A 21,300-nucleotide genomic window follows, 5' to 3' on the forward strand; every position below is an offset into this window, starting at 1 on the left:
TGATAACTTTATTTCACATAAAGGATTTCGTTTGAAATCCCATGTTTTTTCTATATTTAAAAACACTCTAAGGAGCAGTTCACTGGCCTCATCAGACTGCTAAAAGGGTCTTTATCCTAGATAAAGAATCAATTAAGAAGACAGGAGGACATGAGAGGAACTCAGTGGTGAGACTCCAGCATCAACAACAAAGCATATTGTTGACAGTAAATGACAGCACTTGACAAGACTGCTTTCATTTTCCTTATCCTAATTGTACAATATTCAAAATTTTAACACGTTCTCTAAAAATAGCTAATTTTTTGCAGTGGAAGAATCTTAACTAGGGAAAGGAACATGAACCAAGAGCAGGAGCCCCACCTACCCTGCCAAAATGGTGCTCTCCTGTTTGCTGCCCCTTTCAGCCCCACATCCTCTCCCTTTTTGAGAAGTGCACTTTGTCCAGTGGGCTGTTCCTTCCCCGCTAGAGCAGAGGACATGTATCCTGGGTGGCCGATGTGATGACTCTTCACCTCCATTTCCTTGTGGAGATCCTAACCCAAGCAGAGCCAATCTTTTAGGAAATAACATCCTAAAAATTAATAAACACAAACTTCAATTAAACCAAGTCAAGGGACCAGAAGCGGGGACTCTCTCACCCTGTGACCACAGTGGAGCCCAGCAGGAAGAAGAAAGACTCCTTTCCCTGCATGGCTGCAGCCAAGGGAAAACCATGGACACTGTTCATCTAGCCTCTCAACTTCACTTTCTCTCTGTCAGAGGACTCTCCTTCCCCACGGCCCACCAGCACCGCAGACCCCAAAGCACGGTTCTCGGCTGATCCCAAATTAACCCATCCTGACTGGAGAAACAGCTGGCAGTACTTGTTCTCAGTCAACAGGAAGGACCCCTGAAGGGAGGATTCATCTTTCTCTTTCCCAAAACCTGAAGACAAAAGGACCACTTAAACCTGGAGCAGCTGAGGGCCAAGCCTGCCAGCACATGGAAGAAACTTGTCTGAAAATAAGGTCAAAGAGGAAAGCAGAGCTGATCCAGCTGTGCACAAAGCCTTTCACCAGCCTAGTTAAATGAACTACCAAACTCCTTCCTTTGCTTACATCAGTTTGACCTGGGTTTCTTTCTCCTGCAACTGAAAAAATCCTGAAAAATAAATAAGAATTTAGGTCATATTTGCTCCAATTTAATGTTCTAGGGACATTCCATGCAGCCAGTCTGCTGGAAAGTCCACCTCTCCCAGCACATGTTAACCACAGGGCCCTGGATAATTTAACCCACATCTCACTTTCCCCATCTGTAAAACATGCATGAGATTAGGGCTGCCCCACAGAGCTGTCGTAAGCATTAAATGAGTTACAGTGTGCAGCAGTGTTCAACATCTAGTAAATACGATAGCCATTAAGATCATATATCAGATTCTATATTTAGATAAAGGAAAAGAAATACCACACATCAAAAAAAAAGTATCACAAGTTCAGAATAACAGTAGCTGATATGGGGAAGTTTAATCATGGTGAATCTAGTGCCACTGCAGGTACAGATTCAGTTACCATAACTCCTACCTTGTTCAGCCACCAAGAGATCCAAAGAGATGTGGGATGCACAACAGAAAAGGTGAGAACACTAGCACTTTGTGAATTCGTATCAGAAAGAAAGTTCTTCAATATGGATTCTTTTCCCCAAGTGTATTTTCCTTAATCTTTCCTGATATTTGTTCAAGATTGTACCAAAACAACTGGCAGGAGGTCTGAAGACCACTCATGCTGACACCTCTCCAGTAGGAAACACGACATCAGTGGGAAATGCCCCAAATGGCGATGAGGAGCTCTGGGCAGGACACTGACAGGCTGAGCCCTGACACCCGCTGACCTTTCCGTCATGAAGCACATACAGAAGGAGAAGACATGCTCTTATGAGGAACTTACAGCTTAGTTAGCAGAGGTAACTAACAGCAAAAAATGAAGACCTAAAATTAGTAATGCAAGAAATCACATTCAGTGCTGACAACAACCAGGTGGGTTAAGAGTGAGGCAGGCTCCACGCGGAAAGCATGCCCTGGTTAAGCTGACAATCAGAGTGGGCAGCAGAAATGAAGCGAATGAGCTTTCCAGGCAGGGAAATGCAAGAGGGTTTCACTGACGGGTGGTTCATGTTGGGAGACTAAGAATCTGGGAATACTTGGGAACATGTAAGGGCAAAAATGTCATTTGCTTTTAAATTACCACTTAAAACATAACAACTCCCAAGTACTGAAGAGCCTAACTGGAAACAAACCCATCTGCTGTCCTTTTTCAAAAGGAGATTTAATTGTGGTAAAATACACATGCCATAAAATTTATCATCTTAACCATTTTTATGTGCACAATTCAGTGGCATTAGATACATTCACACTGGTGTGCAATCCATCACCAAAACTTTATCGTCTTACAAAACTGCAAAGTCTACACTCATTAAACAACTCCTCGTAAGCGCCTCTCCCCAGCCTCTACCTTCAATCTCTATTAACTTGACTACTATAAATATCTCATAGAAGTGGAATCACACGGTATTTGTCTTTTAGTGATCAACTTGCCTCACTCAGCATCATGTCCCACTGTCCTTTCCTGCACTTCGTACCTAACATCAAAGCCCGTGTACAAACTGTCCTACACCCTCCCAGTGTTTCCCTGCCTCAGAGTGAACTGTCTCACATCATCCTAAGTAGTTCCTCCAAAAAGCTTTAGGCATATCTGAAGAGGCTGTGGACGTGTCTTCTGTCTAAAGCACCGACTGAAACCCACAATTTTTATGATAAAACTATATGAAACGGGGGGTATAGCTCAAGTGGCAGAATGCATGCTTAGTGTGCATGAGGTCCTGCGTTCAATCCCCAGTACCTCCTCTAAGAATAAGTAAATAAGTAAACTTAATTACCTCCCCCACCAAAAGAAAAAAAAACTATATGAAAGAGGACTAATAAAATTAGTGAATCAATAAGTTTGTGCCTTTTATCTACATACTTTCAAATCCCACCAAATCTTCCCAAATCACTCCTCCACAAATCCATTCCAGCCTCCTAATAACCAGCAAACTGTTAAGCTCCCCCTTTCTGGTGGCCCCTACCTACATTCTGAGTGGTACTCATTTCACACTTAATAATGTCCATCGTGTTGTTTTCTAATGGTCTTGTCTGCACATTTCCCAGCAAAATGCTAAGTTATGGAAAATATCATATTTTTTAAACAAACTTTAAAGTACTAAGTATACAATAAACATTCTATAAGATGCATGATAAATTTACTTTAATAAACCAAAAAGAAAAAAAATCAAAACCACCAGAAAATAGTAACTACTAGTTTTACTGTTGAATATTTACATCTTACAAAAATAAGTACTGAGAAGATCCGGGAAGCCTGTGAAAATCAGTGGCTTAGAGGTAAAAACAGTATTGTTCTGCATGGCTAAGCCTCTGATTAGACTCAGTTAAGTATGCACAGTGAAATTAAAAGTTTAAAGGAAAAGGTTAACCACTCTAAGAAAAGAAATAAAGTATATGGAGTAACATATCCAAATGAGTAGAAAGGAAAAAGTGAAAAGAGGAAACTAAACAAAACCTCAGTTCCAAGAAAAAGCAAGAAAAGAGAAAGAAAAAAACACAGATAGTACAAAGTATAAGATGGCAAAAAAAAAAAAAAGGACAAATCCATTTATTCAACAATTATATTGTGGAGAGCCCGTGAAAAGCCAGATGCTGTTTGAGGCACTTTGGCTACAGCTGTAAACAAAACACAGAGAAACACCTGCCCTTGTGAAGCTTCTGCCCTGGTGGGGAAGCATCAGTGAACCAGAGACATGAACACAGCACATGGCATGCATGTCATATGGTGACAGGCATAAGGACAAGGAGAAGGATGGACATAGAAGGGAAGGTCTCTCTGAGAAGGTAATATTAAAAAAAAAAGAGGGAGGTAAGGTCATAAAGGGGAAGAACATTTAGGCAAAGGCACTGCAAGTGCAAACATCCTGAGGTTAGGGTGTGCCTGAGGCAACAGAGTAGAGCAAAGGGGAGAGTAGCAAGTGATGAGATCAGAGGGAAAGGAAAGGCCCATCATACAGAACCTTGAGGGCCACTCTAAGGAATCTGGCTTTTATTTGCAGCAACATGGATGGAACTGGAGGTCATCATTCTAAGTGAAGTAAGCCAGAAAGAGAAAGAAAATACCAGTATGATATCACTCATATGTGGAATCAAAAATAAAAGAAAAAAGAGGACACTAATGAACTCATCTACAAAACAGAAACAGACTCGCAGACATAGTAAACAATCTTACGGTTACTGGGGGAAAGGGGGTGGGGAGGGATAAATTTGGGAGTTTGAGATTTACAAATGATAACCACTAGATATAAAATATAAAAATAGATAAAAAACAAATTTCTTCTGTATAGCACAGGGAAATATATTCAGTATCTTACAACATTTAATGAAAAAGGATATGAAAACAAATATATATATGTATATGTATGGCTGGGACATTATGCTGTACACCAGAAATTGGCACATTGTAACTGACTATACTTCAGTTAAAAGAAAAGCAATGCCTTATTTTATGTCTGTAGTTGTTGTTTACTGTATGTCTCCCTTATGTTAAAGTATAATTCTCCCAAGTTTATTATAAAATATGACTATCAGACAAATATAAAATATAAGAAGAAAACATGCCAAAAAAAAAAAGAATCTAGCTTTTAATCTAAGTGAAATGGATAGTCTTTGGTGGATGTTTTGAGAGGGAGATAATCTGATTTTTTTTTTTCTTAAGGAGACTCATTCTAAATGTTGTGATAGAAAGACTGAAAAAAGAAAAAGCAGACTAGTTAGGTGGCTCCTGCAAAAATCCAGGTGAGAGGTGACTGCAGTTTAGACAGTGAAAGTGGTGAGACAGGCTTGGGAGTCAGGATAGACTCTGAAGGCAGAGTTCTTAGATGAGTGTGGGGTGCAAAAGATGTGTCAAGGTTGACTCTGAAGGTTTTGGCCTGAACATATATTTCAGGAATGACAAGTGACTGTACATCTAACAAGCCTGCCAGTCAAAAAGCTAATTGTAAAAGCATTCAGAAAGCTTACAACTAAAATGATGCAAAAAGTTGAGACAATCTCAAAAGACAGTGGCCAGGGCTATCCCGGGGATCATATTGACACTGTGTCACCTCAGGCATAGTGCTTCAAATAAAGTCTTTTCAGATATAACTTTCCATGTTTTTATTAGCTTTACAGTTTTCAAGGATACATGACCTTGGAGTCAGCTTCATAGGTAAGGCCTGAGCCTACTTAATTCCTACCTACACTCCACCAAGTCCTATGCTGTGTCTGCCTCTTCCTCCCCCCGCCCCAGTTAGGTGACCCACCCCCTACCCAGTTCCTCTGGTGTGCAATTTCCCTTGTTTCAACAACTTAATATATTTTGTTAGCTTTGTCTCAGATGGACTTTATCAGATAGGCTTTATCACTGATTGATAAAGCCTCCTGCCCTCTTGAATGTTGAAGGATACATTTGGCCCCAACTTAGACAAAAACTGAAATGTAATAAAGTAAGTTATTTTACTGACATTCATTTGTGTCCTGATAAGAGCTGTGGACTTTTTTAACTTGAGCATTTTAAATTATCTTTTGGCAGAGAATGACCACAGTTTTTGAAAATTACTAGCCTCCAGCAAATTCAGACCTGCCCCACAACCGATATGGAAAGCACGTCCTCCTTTTTTTGTAAAGTACTTTCCTCTCTCCGCCGAGTTGCAATAATATTTGCCTAGTTTTGTCTCAAGTGAAAGAATGACCCCTCTCTGCCTCCAGTCTGTTTCTCATCACACTGATTTGTGCACTGCTGCCTCAACCATGTTATCACTTTGAAGTGTTTTCTCTGCTAAATTTTTCCCTAAAAGGGCCTCTCATTCCTCACCTCCCTCTCACTTCAATCCTTTTCAGCCTGATCTTTTGGCTGCCTCTCCCCTCCAGTTCTTCCATGATTACCTTCTCAAATACCACCAAGTTACTTCATATCACCAAGGTGGTGTCTTAGTCACCATATTCCTTGATTTCTCTGTAGCATAGGCTGATAGGGTTAATGACCCCCCTTTGTTGTAAAAATCATCTGTAAAACGTTGTAGGAAAAAAAAGCTCAAACTTAAAATATCAAATATTTGCAACACAATTCATTTTGAAGCTCATCATTTATGTTGCATCAAGTAAACAGTAAGGGCCAGCTCTGCGCCAAATACTATTTTTAGGCACTGGAGATCTAGCAGCAGAACAGAGATGCAATGTTCCAGTCTTGGACAAATTTATATCTTAATGGTATGAGACAGATGATATATAAGTAAAATAGGTAATTTCAGAATGTGCTAGGTGCAGAAAAGAAAATACATGCTATGTTACCAACTGAAAGTAGGGAAGGTAACTTTCAAGGTGACATCTGAGCTGATAGCTGCAAGATAAAAAGGATCTAGCAATGTTAAAAAAAACAAAACAAAACAAAACTGGAGTAAGGTCTTTCTAGTGCTGTAGTGTAACAGAAGTGGGAGGCAGGGTTGAGGGAGGGTTAAGAGGGGTCACTTACTATTGTAATCATTTAATCTAGGGCACAAAAAGGAAATAGTGTCTTAAACAAGACAGGAAGGAGAAAAACTGGAAGACTGTGGGGTCACAGCTGCTGAGAAGATGAGAAGAGAGAACTGTTCACTAGATTTTGAAAAATAAATGTCAGTGTCCTTGACAAGAGCCGTTTCGGTAGAGTGGCAGACTCAGAAGTCAGTCTGCAGTGAGGTGAAGTGGAAAGGAGGTTGCAGGAGCATGGCTAAACTGCCCTTCAAAGACGAGACCTCATTGCCATACTGAATGAATAGTTTTTGTAATAGAAAATAACAGATCTGACTCCATACTAGTTCTGTTCCTTTGGCTTTAACCCTGTGCCATTTTCTAGGCTTAGTCTTGCTGGCTCTGCACTCTTTGTAAAATACTGTTGCCGTTAGCCTGAAATATACAGATAGCCTATTCTCAAGGCTCTGACCTTTATGGACATTAACACTTTTGCACTTATATAAAAATAACAAGTTGCAGAATAGAAAATAACATTTGTTTTGGAGGTTTCACAGGAACACCATGACCTGACCCATGGGGACAGCTGCAAGGACAAAGGATTCCTACGGCAAGAAGTTTGCAACGACCAACTACACACTCTCCCCTTTTTAGTGTTAAAGGAGCCTGAATTCTGTCTTGGGTAAAATGGTTCTCCAGGACATTAGTTGCCATCTTCTCAGTCTGTTGGCTTTCCGAATAAAGTTCCTATTCCATGCACCAACATCTCATCTCCTGGTTTATTGGCCTGTCTTGCAGTCTGAAAGCAGAACGAGTTTGGACTCAGTAACATTTTCAGTCAATATCCCATGTAATGGTTCACCCCTTGGAGTCAGATGGTTTCTGGTTTCTTTCTAGCGGTTCTTTTTTCTTCTTCTCTTTTTCTTTTGGACAGGGAGTTACAAATCACTTTGGAAATCTGATGAAATCTATCCACATTCATGCAAATTTTACATATAATTTTAGGGAGCTAATTAATCCTTTGAAGATAATTAATGGGCCCCAGAGAAATCCATGGATTACAGATTAAGAACTCTCTGTTTTCAATTAGCCATTCTCTTCCTTCCTGGTTTCCTTACTCCTTTGATTGCCTGGTAACTGTCCTTGCCAACTGCTACACACTCTCTCAGTGACTACATCTACTTTCTTGATTTTTGTTATTGGGTCAATGACACCTGTTTTAGTACAGAAGCCCTCTGGAGTTGGGGGGTAACCTAAAAGAAAATCAAGATCAGTTAAGCCTGATTTTCAATGTCAGAAGGCTTATTTGATTTCACAGTGTCTAACTGGACAACCATAGGAGATGAGGCTATGAATAACTGTTCATAAGGTCATTCTGGAAAAGGTTTATATAAAAAAAAGAAATCATAAGCTAATTCTCTCCTTGTAACATTTTACAATCTTCTTCCATCTCTGTCTTCACAGCCCCATCACAGGAGGAGGTAGCCTTCTACTGGGAACTTCACACTGGCATATGTTTATCATGCAAAATTCCCTCCAGACTTCTTAGGAACTCTTGGTACCTTCTGATGTGCAACTTTTCATCCTGGCATGTGATTTGAAGGTTAGTTTTACATGTCAATGTGGCTAGGCCATGATACCCAGCTATTTGGTCAAAAACCAGTCTAGATATTGCTGTGAAGGTTTGTTTCAGATGAGATCACCAGTTAAATCAGTAAACTCTGAGTAAAGCAGATTGCCCTCCTTAACGTGGGTGAGCCACACCCAACCAGCTGAAGGCCTTAAGAGACAAAGACTAAGCTCCCCCAAGGAAGAGGGAATTCAATTTCCCCTGAAACACATGGCCACACAACATGGGGGAAATAACAGGGTTCTTTTCATAAGGAAGAAGTGAGGAATGTCTGTTGGGTAGACAAACACCACCTGCCATAGGTTCAATTCAGTACCTCCTCTAAACTCTCCAATGGCGCTACTTATAGATTATGGTTGGTCTTATTTTAAGATGTTCTCTGTTCCCTTAATTATTCTTGTTTCCTCTAAATTAAGTTTTTCTATATTGTTTTGTTCCTTTTTTTTTTTTAACCTTGGTCTTTCCCTGTCACTGCAGGTGTTCTATAAATGTGGGTGGGTTTCTGGTTGTCCACCTGTGTTTCAGACAGAATGAGGCAGCAGAAATGCTAAATGTGAGCTAATAGGAGCTCAGCTCATGTGACAAGGCAGGCTGGCTGGCTGGCTGGTGAGTTTCAGTGCCGTGTGAGAGGGAAGGGAGCAGCCATCATGCTCCAGGAAGGCTCCCAGATGCCAGAATAGAAGAGTGTAGCTCTTTGGCACCAATACATTCAACTTACTCAAATTTTCCAGAAACTTACTTCTAGTTCTCTAGAGGTGTCTACTTTTTTTGCTTTGGGATAAATACCTGGCAACGATGATTTACACTGCCCATTGGGGTACAAGAAGGAGGTAACATGGGGGAGTGTGCCCCTCCATTTACAGACTATCAATGAATTTCTGTTTTCATCCACGTTTATCACTCCTGACTTCTTTATTGATAAGTATAGAGCTGTTCCAATTAGTTCTTAGTGCCTCTCTAACAAATTACCACAGTATTAGTGGCTTAAAACAGCTTATATTTATTACCTTAGAGTTCTGGAGAGGTCCAGGGCTTCTCAAGGAATCACTAGGGCTGCGTTCCCATCTGGAGACTCCAGGGGAGAATCTCTTTGTTTGGCCTCACAGGTTCTAGAGCCAATCAGCCTTCTGTGGCTTCTGGCCCCTTCATCCATATTCAGAGTTGGGTCCTTCTCATATCACAACAGTCTAATCCTGGTTGCAACCTCACATCACATTCTTCGATTCTCCTGCTCTGCCTCACTCTTACATTTGAAGAATGCTTGTAGTTGCCAATGGGTCCTTTTGGATAATTCAAGGTATTCTATTTATCTATTTTGAGATTACCAATTAGCATAATTTCAACTCCCAACCTTCATTCCTTTTTGCTACATAACCTAATAGAGCCACAGGATCTGGGGGGTGAGGACATGGACATCTCAGGGAGAGGGTATTATTCTATTTCAGGTTCTCGTCAGCCACTCTCCATCCCCACCGCTTTCATCAATCAGTAAGTAGTCTTTCTGCTTTCTGTATTCCAGACATTTTTTGAAATTTCTCATCCATTCACAAAGCCCTTCCCATTCACAATGTTATTTCAATATTTTAGCCTTCTTATTCTTTTCCTTTCCTTTTAGTATTTTCTCAAGAGGGAGAAAAGATAAGCACATGTGCTCAGTCCAGCATCTTGAAGAGGATGAACATTCTTTCTTCACTTCCTTCTTGCAGGGCTAGCAGAAAATTGACTCTCAGCCAGTGCTGGGGCCTTCTTACTTCTCACAGTTACACCAGCTTCTAGGAGATTTTAGAGGTCCCTGAGGGCATGCCAACTCCAGGCATGACGGACACCATTGACAGTTTTATTGCTGAAGTTGACAGTGATCCCTCAAAGCCAGATACCTTTCTGCTTCCCTGCCAGAGTGCTGCTATGATCATTTGTGTATGTTTCTGTATGGATATATTTTTTCATTTCCCTTGGGTAATCTTATGTGCTGAATACTTGTGTCTCCCCCAAATTCCTATGTTGAAGCCTCAACCGCCAATATTTCTGTATTTGGATATAGGGCCTTTGTGGAAGAAATTAAGATTAATGAGGTCATAAGGGTGAGACTCTGATCCAATAGGATTAGTGTCCTTGTAAGAAGAGACCTGAGAGCGTGAGCTGTTTTCTCTCTTTCCACCACGTGAGGACCCAGTAAGGCAGCGGCCGCCTGCAAGCCAGGAGAGAGCAGGAGTGCCGCTGTCCAGTCCGTCCTGCATGAAGCCTGGCTCATATCCTCGAGTGCTACCCAGACCACGAGCACTTCCCTTCCCAGGGGTCTCTCCTCCCTCCTCTGTTTGCTCTTCAAGTCGCTGCTCCTTCTCCGTGTCTTCCTTCCAGTACACCTAGCCTGATCTCTTCAGTAGGCTCCAGTTTTAGGAAAATTAATTCAGAAAGGGAAGTGTCTCGCAAGAAATTTCTTCTAGCTTGACCATCACAATACTTCCCTGAAGCAAAAAAGCACAAAATGACCTGGGTACCTCTCTGGAACTAAAGATGGAAGAACAGGGAGAAAAGAATACAAATGTCTCTAAAATTATTTTGCTACTAAATACTTACAGTATACAGGCAGTTTCACTGCATTAAATCACTGAACTGTGACTTAATCAATTCATACAAACACTTCCTGTCTGGGCTCCCTGTAGTCGCTCCTCGAACCCAATTCTGCTGATCTATCTTCTACTCTAAAACTAGTGATCCTTTCCAAATTCAAATCTGGTCCTGTCTCCCTTCCGAGTGGGATCCCTCTGAAGATAACCCATTGTTCTTAAATAAGGACAGACCTCCCCCCCCCCGCAACAAAGCATATCAGGGTCGGTGGGCACCCTCCCCTCCCCCAAGCCTCAGTTCCTCATACTTTAAAGAAGCACCCTCTCGACTCAAGGCTTTCCAATGCGGTATTTTTTGTTTGGAATGCCCTTTCTTTAGTTGAAACTCCAGCTAACTCTTCCGCTCTCAGCTCGAGCCTCACTTGCTCAGGAAAGCCTTCCCTTCTGTCCCAAGGGCAAATCCCGTTTCCAGTAGTCCTGGCCCCACGGAGCTCTGCTTGGCAATCGGAGGCTGTCTAAGAGGCCATCCGGAAAAGAGGGAGGGGAGGGGAAAAAATCTAGGACAGGGGAGAGAGAAGGGAAGAGGGGACTTGGGGTGGGGGGAGAAGCCATGTTTGCCCGTCAGTCGAGCCCGGAGTGAGGAGCTCGGGTGCCAGAGGGAGACTCTTGAGCTTAAGCTTGCCGCCGCCGCGGCCACCGCCTGGACCTTTGCCTGGAGGGAGCCGCAGAGGGTGCGTCACCGCCGTCCTCTGGAGGGCAGCGCGACTGGGTGCCCGGACCTCCAGTCCGGGAGGGATTTTTCGTCGTCCCCCCTCCCCCCAGAGAGGGAGCCCGAGCGGCCGCCAAAACAAAGGTACCAGTCGCCGCCGCGGGAGGAGGACCAGCCGGAGTTTCAGCCTCAGCAACCGCTGGACCCGCCGCCCTTCTTCCCCCATCTCTCCCCCGGGCCTGCAGGTTTTGGGGGGGAGCCGAGGAGGGGACTCCGGACGTGCCAGGGTCAGAGCTCGCCTCCCAGGAGGGTAGGGATGTTTTCTGGGGCTTCGCGGTCTCGTCAGGGGGTCTTTGGGGGCAGTCCCTGGGCCCGGCCGGGGGGCGGGGCAGATGGCGGTGGTGGTCTCCGCGGGCGCCCGAATTCGGGGCCGCGGCCTCCGGGGGCCCCCGCCCGCTCTCCGCTGCAGTCGCCGAGTCCGATTGCCCCCCCTCCCCGCCCAGCCCAGCCCAACGGCCGCACACTCAGCGCTTTAGCGCCGGGCGGCCACTTGTGGGGTCTCCGCCTCGGAGCGGGCCGTGGGCAGAGGCTGCGCGGCGGGTCGGGCCGCAGGGCCCCGAGCGAGGCCCGGCCTGCTCGGCTCGGACGCGGTGCGCGGCCGCTCGGAGCGGGAGGCTGGCGGGGAAGGGAGCAGGCGGCCCCGCGCCGGACCCCGGGCGGCCTGTGAGTTTCTTCTCTGAGAGAAAGGGCGTCATCGTCGGGGACGGGAAACACCGTCGGCGCCGACAGTGGGGACGCCGAGCCTCGAGCCGTGTGGGCGGCTGCGTGTGAGGGGTGGCGAGGCCCGGGAGCCCCGAGTCGGCGTTCGGGGTCGGGGCCGACGCTTCCTCGGGCCCCTTTCGGGGTCCCCCGTCGGCGCCGGCTCAGAGGGTGCCGGTGGCGCTGACTGGGTGTCTTTGGTTTCTTCTGCAGCTGCAGGTGAACCCGGTGTTTTTCAGGGGGTCGCGGTCCCGGAATCACCATGAAGGTAGGCTCACCTCCAGAAAAGGGACCCCGGGGCTTAGGGAATTCAGGAAGGAGGGTCTGATCGCGGTCGCGCGTGGGGCCCCCGAGTTCCGCCGAGAGAGGTGTGTGCGGGGGCCGGGGCCCAAGCTCTTCCCGGGGCCGGGGGTCAGCCGGCGCGGGAGTCGGTGGACTTCGCTGCCGTGTTGGATCCGGTTACAGGGTATCTCACCGAGAACGGTTTTCCCATAGAGAACGTCTCTTTTTGCAGGGGGGTGTTAGGAATAACTGCACAATTCAAGTGTTTGAAAAGCAGGTCAAGTAACCTGCCTGGAGAAACTGAACTGTGTTGTGGTTCTATCTGTTACGCCGATGAAAGAAAATCTAATCTGTCGTGTGATGCGTACAGTACCATGAATTTTTCGCAGACCTGTCTGACAAGCGAAATCCAGCATAATCTTAATCGGAAGGTTTTTAAAGAGAAATGTTGGTGGTCTTTGCACAACTCGGTGGTTGCAGTTGTGTCTTGTATTTCCAGGGATTTAGGATTCTGTGGTTTATTCACCTTTAGCGATCCATTTGGTCTGTGAATTACCAGATGCTGTATCGCATTGTGATAAAACCCATGTGAAAAGCCAATGGCCAGGTTCCTCTTAAATGTAAGCATGTGAACCGAATGGAGGATATTGTCTAAAAAGTACAATTTGCTTAAATGGTGGAAGAAATTATGGTCATAAAAAAAGTACAGGTTGTTTTTTCACTTTAGAGAATGTGTAATTAAATGCTGTCATATTTTTTAATGCACTCTAGGATGAAAAGCCTTAGCTATTGGAAATGTCTGATTCAACTGGTAGAACTTAGAGACTAGCAGATGTTTTTCATCCATTACAAATTCAGAAATGTTTGAAAGGGTGTATGTAATCACAGGTATAGAATTGCAGCAGCTAGAATGTAAAAATGCAAATGTCATCTACTTTTGACAGTTTATTTGAACTATTTTTTAAAAATTTACTTTGCTTCTCTTCAGAATCAGGACTGCTTTTATAGTACTTCATCAAAATTAAGTTCATAATGTTTGTGTTTATGGTAGAAAGTGAACGCCATGGCTACTTAAATATTTGTCAGCTATACACAGTAATTTGATTTAGTCCAGTTTTTTTTTCTTTTTGAGTTTGGGGTGCTATAAACTCTGAAGCAGTTTATATCTGCTGAATGACTATTTCACTTTCATGTAAATGAAAAAATAACCAGTGATATTTCAGAAATGAATTCCTTTTCTTAGTCACAGATGCTAGCTGGAACTTCTGTGACCCATGTGAAATGGTGACAAATTTATTAGGAAAATATATCTTCTCTGGTGTTGGATGAGAATTTCTTAAGAAAAATGTTGAATTGAAAAATATGTAAAACATTCAGAAGGTGAACATTACAAGTTTTAGTTTTGAATAAATGTTGTTATCTGTCATAGTTACCAGTGTAGTGCCTCTTCCTGCCTCTAAGCCATTGTGCCCTCATAACCACTTAAAATTTGCCTCTGTTTGTTCTTTTATACCAATAGGTAATAGTACTTTTCCTATTTATCTCCAGGGGTTTTGGTTTTTTTAGTTTTCTTGATAGAAATGAATGTGCTTTGAAATATGTGATATCAAATGTATTATTTTGTTATAATATTGAATAATGTCTGTGGTAGTAAATATTTTCATATCCGGTTAAGTCTGATTAACTTGCTTCGAGGTTTTCTTGTTCTCCCCCTTTCTCCCATTTTAATTAGGCAACCTTTATGAAAAGCCATGTTGGAATAGAAATTCTTAAACTTCTTTGGGTCGGAAAGCAGAAGCTTTAATGCCATTGTGCACATAATCTCTAAAAATTCTGTCTTTAATTTAATTCTGTCTGTCAGAGACCTACAGAAAATAAGCACACTTAACTGCTTTCAGGATAACTCTGCTTGTATATATAGTAGTCTTCATCTGTTGTTCACACCACCTTGGTTTATCTACTTGTGCTTCCAAATCTGACCCACAGAACTCATTTTGCATTGACTAAATTTACATCCCAGGGGATACCACTGTGCAGTTTGCCTTCACCTGCTTGTATTCTCTGAAGTAATCTAGAGCACAGTATTGCTTTCTGTGAGTAGAGGTAGTAGTGAGGGACCACATCAGTGCAGCGCTAAAGTCAGATCTTGGGTTTACCTGGGCCGTATAAAACCTTCATCTTTTGAGGATATAAGTAAGCAAAGTCTGGGCTGTGGACAGTTTTGATAGTGTATCCCAGTATTAACAGCAGACCATTGTTGGCCACATTATGCTTTACGTAGTGATTGTGTTTTTCATGACTTTGACTCCTCCAAATATGCCACTTAATTCTAGTATTTCAGTGTTTGTCTTTGTGTCACATTAAATCCCTCTTCTCCTGAAACATGGTGTATATCCCTAGGCTGATATTTTACCTCAAGTAGGAAAGTCTTAAGGGCAATTTTTTTTGCCTGAAAATTATTACATTAATATTTCTATCATTTCTCTTTGGTCTTTTAAATGGTATAAAGAATAGATTTTTATGAGATATTACCCATCCTCCTTAGAGTTGCCAACCACTGAGCACATAGTAGATTCTGCTCACCATGACACGTGCTGTATAGAGTTGCCCTGGTGAGAAGCAGCCTGATGGCAAGTCATCCCTCCTATCTACAGAGTCTGTGACTTTTTATTTTGGTTTTACATATGAAACCACTTGGATTTTTCTGTTTGTATGTCTTAACATATTAACTAACAATTAGGTGTCACTCAGGACTCCATAAACTTAGTTTCAACTGTGGAAGATCATGATTGTCTTCTTTGAAGTGCTCCCCCAACATCCCTGAAGTAAATTTTGTGTTTGCCAAAGAGCCTGGTTTTAGCGGTCGTCTCCTGTGTGGGCGTGCCTGGCGTGTATTCTGCCCTCATTTGGTGGCAGCATACCCAGTTCCCTGATGCACTGTCAGCGTAGGTGCCCTGCCCTTCACTGGCCAAGGGCTGAGCATGTAATTCAAGTCACACTTACTGGATATGATAAAAAGAATAAGAAAATGGAAATAAAGTAATATTAAAATCTTTTATTAATGGGTCAAGTAAGATAAATAGAGACCTGTCAGAGTTGGTGGTATGGTCAGTGTTTTTAGCCCTGTTAGGTGACTGTCAAAGAACTCATAACTGAAGTCAGAGTGTGTTGGGAGTTCTCAAGTCCACCCTCAGCTTTGGTACTTGGCTGAGAGGACTGACAAGACTCAGTGTGTGGTTGTACTTAGGCTGTGGTTGGTTACAACAAAAGAACACCAAGCATGATCAGTGAAAGGAAAAGATGTTTGGGGTGAAGTCTTTGGGAAACCAAGTGCAAGCTTCCAGAGTCTTCTTTCAGTAGTCACATAGGCACACTTAAGTCCTCTAGCAATGAATTGTGACAACATAGAAGAACTGTAGCCAACAAGAAAGCTCATTAGTGGTACAGCATCCAGGGCTTTTATGGGGGGGCCAGTCACAGAGAGATCCCATACCTGATGCACACCCCAAGTCCCTACCCTGAGAATGAAAGCTGGTGTTGAGCATAAGCTGTATCATATGTGCATACAGTGTAGGCGCATGAGCCGCTTTTATCTATTAATTGTGGAAACTCTCTCGAAATCTCTGTAAATTCCCAGTTGTGATCCAAGGGCCAACGCTGCAAGCAGGCCAAAAACAGCAGTCAGGCCTGCTGCGGTAACTCTTTTCTGTAGAGAAGTTTTACCTTTTACTTTTCTTAGTTTTACTTTTTGCATTGATAGTTTTATCTCAATTTTTCATTTCTTTGCTATAATCTTCTCAAACCACTTTTCTGTAATATACTATTTTAAATGAGCCTGCTTTCATTGCCTTATTTCATTCTGTGTGTATATTAAATATTTTTTTCATTATCACCTTCCTGTCATCTCTCAGGTTGGTAAATGGTAGCCAAAATCCCCCAGATGGCTTTCACTTTCACCATTCTTTCCATGGTACCTCGTATTATATTGGTCTGGAAACCAAACAGTTGCTGAATTTATCTATTACAAGTTCCCAGTGAGGATCTAGAGAAATAACCTATAGGGCACTGGTTTTCAAACTCTGGGGTGCATCAGAGCTCTCTGGAAGGCTTGCTAAAACACAGATTGCTGATTCCCTCCCCCGAGTTTCTGATACAGGATGCCTGGAGTAGGGCTTGAGAATTTGCATTTGTAACAAGTTCCCAGGTGATATTGGTACTATTGGTCCTCAGGACACATTTTAAAAACTTCTTTTTCTAGTTTACAGTATAATCCACAGTCTTACATATGCAAGAATGATGTGATCTGCAGAATTTACATAGAAGGGCATGCCTACCACAGGGCATTGAAAGTGAGCGAACAGTTGATGGCACCATTGTCTTCTCCCATGTGTTGTGCACCTGCTGCTTTTCTCTCAGAATGTTTGTAGGACACATGGCTCATAAAGATGAACATAAGAAATATTTATTAGAAAAGCTTACTTATCTATTTTTAATATAAATGAAAGATTCTTTATTTTTATGTGCTCAGTGAATCTTCCCCATATCACTTGGAATTTAATCATGTCTCTTGGGTAATCACAGACTGGTAGATTCCCTCTTCATTATTTTCTTGGGGAACATGGGTTATCAAGGGAATGCTAGAATTTAAGGGGTTTATTGGCTTTGATTCCTAACTGGGAATGCTTATGGAAGGGAGTGCCACTGAAATATCTTTCATGACTTTAGGGGAGTCAGAGAATCCTAAGGTAGCAGAGTTTAGCTGGTGGCAAGGGGGCCATGGTCATCACAGTAGGCTGGAAGGCAGGTTTCATAATGAAATTCTGAGAGTGTTCTGATCCACCTGGGATCCCTACATTGGTAAGCAACCTAGTAACTCATTTGGTATAATTTTTTAAAAGTCCACATCTAATAAAGAACAATCTAATGTAAGCTATTGTCTTAGAATGCCTTGAGATTGAGCCTGTTTAGTTGTCAGAACCCGTTGAAAGAAGGCAAAAATCGAGTACCCTGGAGGGTCTGTCATATAACGCTGCATATAGTGTGACCCTCCTCCCTGGGTTCACTAATGATACCTTGTGTTCACTTACTTAACTGTGCGGTGGGGAAAGGGGAAATACTCAGTTCTTAAAGTGCAGGAGGAACTGTTGTTTATCGGCTCTAGTGTAACAGTAATTTCTGGTGACCCAGAAGACTACCAGTATGATCTAGCAGTAAGACTGGGTGCATGTGGAGAGTCAGGAGATAGAATTTTGACCTAAGTGTATTTCTGTACACCTGTCCTGAAATTATTTCTCTTGGTCCTAAGTGAATAAATATCTTCAGCAAAACAGAATCTCCATTTAGTGTGATGGTAGGAGTGGCCAACCAAGTAAAGCCATTTGGTGCCACCAACAAAAACTTGAAAATTGCTGGGATGATGATCAGGAGAAAAACAAAGGAAACAAAAACAAAACAAAACACACCCACTCACAAAACGCCCTGAAATATGCACACTCAAAAATAAGGCTTTAAAAAAGCCTCACATATTATTGCATTTAATGTCACTTTTTATCTTGTGTTGTAGACTAATAACCTATAATATAAAATGAGGATTCTTTTGATGAGATGTATCAGAAAGGTCTTTCCAGTTTTAGTGATAGCTTCAATACAAATTGAGACTCCATAGGAGGCGAGCACAATGTATTATTGTGATTTCATTCTTTGAAATGACTGTTTTCCTAGAGCAATTCCAAGTAGCTAACATTGTATTACAATGAAATATATATACTCTGGTTAACCAGTATTTAGGTTAATTATTCATGAAGTATTCAGTTCAGTGAGAAGAGTAGTAGGTTAATAGACTAGTAGTTAATTTTTTCATATAAGATTAAAATCCTACTTTTAGTGCAATCTTTCAAAATTGTATATCAAATTACTTTTGAGGTTTCTGAGATTTTAATTTAAAGGCTTTGACAACTTCCCACCCCCAATCCAAATTATAGCTGGAACATATGATGTTAAATGTGGCCAATTAGTCTTCACAGTATCACAGACCTTGAAGACTTAGTTTTTAAAAAGTTCGTTCTGACAACATGGCTGAACCCGGAGGGCATTACACTAAGAGGAACAAATCAGACAGAAAAAGACAAATGCTGCATACTGTCACTTATATGTGGACTACAAAAAAAAAAAAGTGCATGAATAAATAGATTAATTTGAACTCATAGAGGGAAAATTCTCTTATTTTTAAACATTTGATGTGTTCCTTTGCTTATTTTCTCTGACTGAATCATGAATTTTGAAGACAGGAAAAATATTTTGTTTTTTGTATGTTCTGGACACCTAGCCAGGAACTGCCTACTGACAGTCCAATTTTTGACTTGGTTTGACTGATTGATTTGCTTGTTCATTTATTCAGCTTAGCTAGCATTTTACTGAACAGTTACTCTTCCTGCTTTATTCTTGGTTAGTGCTCTGTTTTTTCTTCTGATTTGGTAAGATATATCTAAGTTTTGAAAAATCTGAAGGGAAAAATAAAAGAGCCTGTTGAAAATAGAGATTTTTTTCTTTAAGTATAAATATATTTTTAGTAATTTGATATTGTAGGGCCAGACCTATGTAGTAAAGGCTGATTTTTGAAAATTGGGAGCCAGAGGTGGTATTTTACTACTGTTTTCTAATGCTACTACTGCTATAGTGGTGACCTGAAGACCTTTTAAAAACCTGTGGTTTTTGCTTTGTGTGTCCATATTTCATTGTTCCTTACTGCTCTTCTAGGACTTTGTATATTGTGAAAACTTAGCTTAAAATTTTAAACTGGAATTGGCTTAATATATGTATAGATAGGATGTAAGTCCTAAATAGCGCAGGGCATTATGCATGCTCAATAAATAAATATTTATAAGATGGTGATTACATCTTGTCTCCTTTGATAAGTTTCTTGGTTTTTTTTTGTTTGTTTGTTTGAGGGGAGTAACTAGGTTTATTTATGTATTGTTTAATGGAGATAGTGAGGATTGAATCCATGACCTCGTGCATGGAAGCATGCACTCTACCACTGAGCTGTATCCTCCCCCACCTTCGATAAGTTTCTGATGGGTTTTAATCAAGACTATTTTGGTTATCGATAATAGAAACCATTTCAGATTATCAAAAGCAGAAAAGGGGATTTATATTATAGATACCAAGTACCCGAGAGCAGAAAGCCTGTTCAAATTTGAGGAGAGAGACTGAACTTCAGAGTTGGGCAGCTAGCAGGAACTGAGGCTGGCTGTTCTCTCAGTCACGCAGAGGACACACAGTCTCGTATGTGTTCCTATTTTTCTCTGCACATCTGTTTATTCCTTTGTTTTTCTTTATTTCTCTTTCTCTTTGCAAACCAGTTTTCTCTGCTTCTCCCTACATGTGTCAGAAAATGGCTAGCACAGGCTGTATCACCTTGCTCTGCTGACAAATTGACAAGCATTTCAGCTTTAAATCCTGGGACAGGGAGCCTGTTTGGCACAGTTTGGATCAGGTGGATGGCTGTCAGTATAATCAGCTTCTTGTTGGCAAAGCATATTGCCAGAACGTATCTCTTTGTTAAGAGAAAAAATCTGCTAATTGATTCTTGTCACATTAGCAGCATATTCTTCGTAGAACTATGTGGACTTTTTTAATTGTAAGCATTTGGTCATCTGATAAGTTATAAACAGCGTTTTAAATTTATTAGCATATGACGTAATTTTGTATGTAACAGGTCACGACTTTATTATATATTTTATCTATATTACATAAGCAATATATAAATACATATTATACATTCACATTACTATTATAACCACACTTCACATACGTGAAGTTAGGCTCAGAGGAATTAAGTAACATGTCCTAAATGTCACATAGCTAGTAAGCTACAGCCCTGGAGTTTGAACCCAAATACTTTTGATACCAGAGCTTATGCTTTTGATCTCTCAATATATAGAATGCCTCCCAGTATAAGATGTTTTTGAAATATACATAATTTTTACCTTAAGAGAAATCTCATTTAGCACGGATTAACTAATGTGTATGTAACTTTGGTTCAATAAATGGTTCGTGAATTCCTCCTATATGTAAGTGTAATTCTAGGAACAGGACATCTAAAGATATATAAGATGCTTTTTCTGCCTTAAAGTTGCTTAGTCTACAAGAGAAGACAGATACAAATCATTAAAATATAGTGTAAAACATGCACCTTTACAGAATGTTTATATCCATTTGGGACAAGCAAAGCCAGTCTATAGAATAGCAATGAGTATTGTAGCACTGGTTACAAAAGGGGTTAATATATTAGTCCTCAGAAATTAAAGTGAATTCTGTGACTTAAAATATTTATTACATACCATGTGGGTCAATTTCTTTTGGCCACTAGATTTGGCCAAAGATTATTGTTTCCTTTCAAAGGCTTCTTTCAAGGTCATGTTCTTGAGAATATAAAACAGGATAAAAACTTGGTTTGGTGAGCTAACAGCCAGCAGGTAGGAAAAACTAGCCATGGCTCCTCTAGTGGTACAATGGGGCCCGTGTTGTTGGCCAGGACTCAGAGCTCAGTTTGTGGCCCAGTCATCTGGCAACAGGGAGAAATATGGGTGGAGCTCCAGAGAGATCAGTAGTGCAAAGCTGGGTCTTGCTCACAGGCAGTAAAGCAGGAGCAGGGGCTGAGCAGATCATGGAACAGGACTGTTATATGTCTTGGGTGTTGGTCTTTGGCTTCCCAGCTGCTTAAAAGAAATGGAGAAAATCAGAAATCAGTATTAGATTGAACCATATAAAATTGCCAATATTTGGC

The 21,300-nt window shown here is 41.7% G+C and overlaps 1 protein-coding gene across 3 annotated transcripts in view; it reads left to right on the forward strand.

Moving 5' to 3' along the window:
* Positions 1-11,765: 11,765 nt before the first annotated feature.
* LOC140691293 (AT-rich interactive domain-containing protein 4B-like) overlaps positions 11,766-21,300 on the forward strand; it is a 91,655-nt gene continuing 82,120 nt past the window's right edge. For 2 of the 3 annotated variants that reach the window (XM_072954566.1, XM_072954564.1), the window contains exons 1-2: positions 11,766-11,781; positions 12,444-12,498. In XM_072954566.1, the coding sequence (XP_072810667.1) occupies positions 12,493-12,498 (6 nt within the window). In that variant the 5' untranslated portion in view covers positions 11,766-11,781; positions 12,444-12,492. Of the gene's footprint in view, positions 11,782-12,443; positions 12,499-21,300 lie in introns of those variants that run through there. The other variant, XR_012066893.1, reaches the window with a different exon arrangement.

This window comes from Vicugna pacos, chromosome 34 (assembly GCF_048564905.1).
Source record: "Vicugna pacos chromosome 34, VicPac4, whole genome shotgun sequence".
Classification (NCBI taxonomy): domain Eukaryota; kingdom Metazoa; phylum Chordata; class Mammalia; order Artiodactyla; family Camelidae; genus Vicugna; species Vicugna pacos.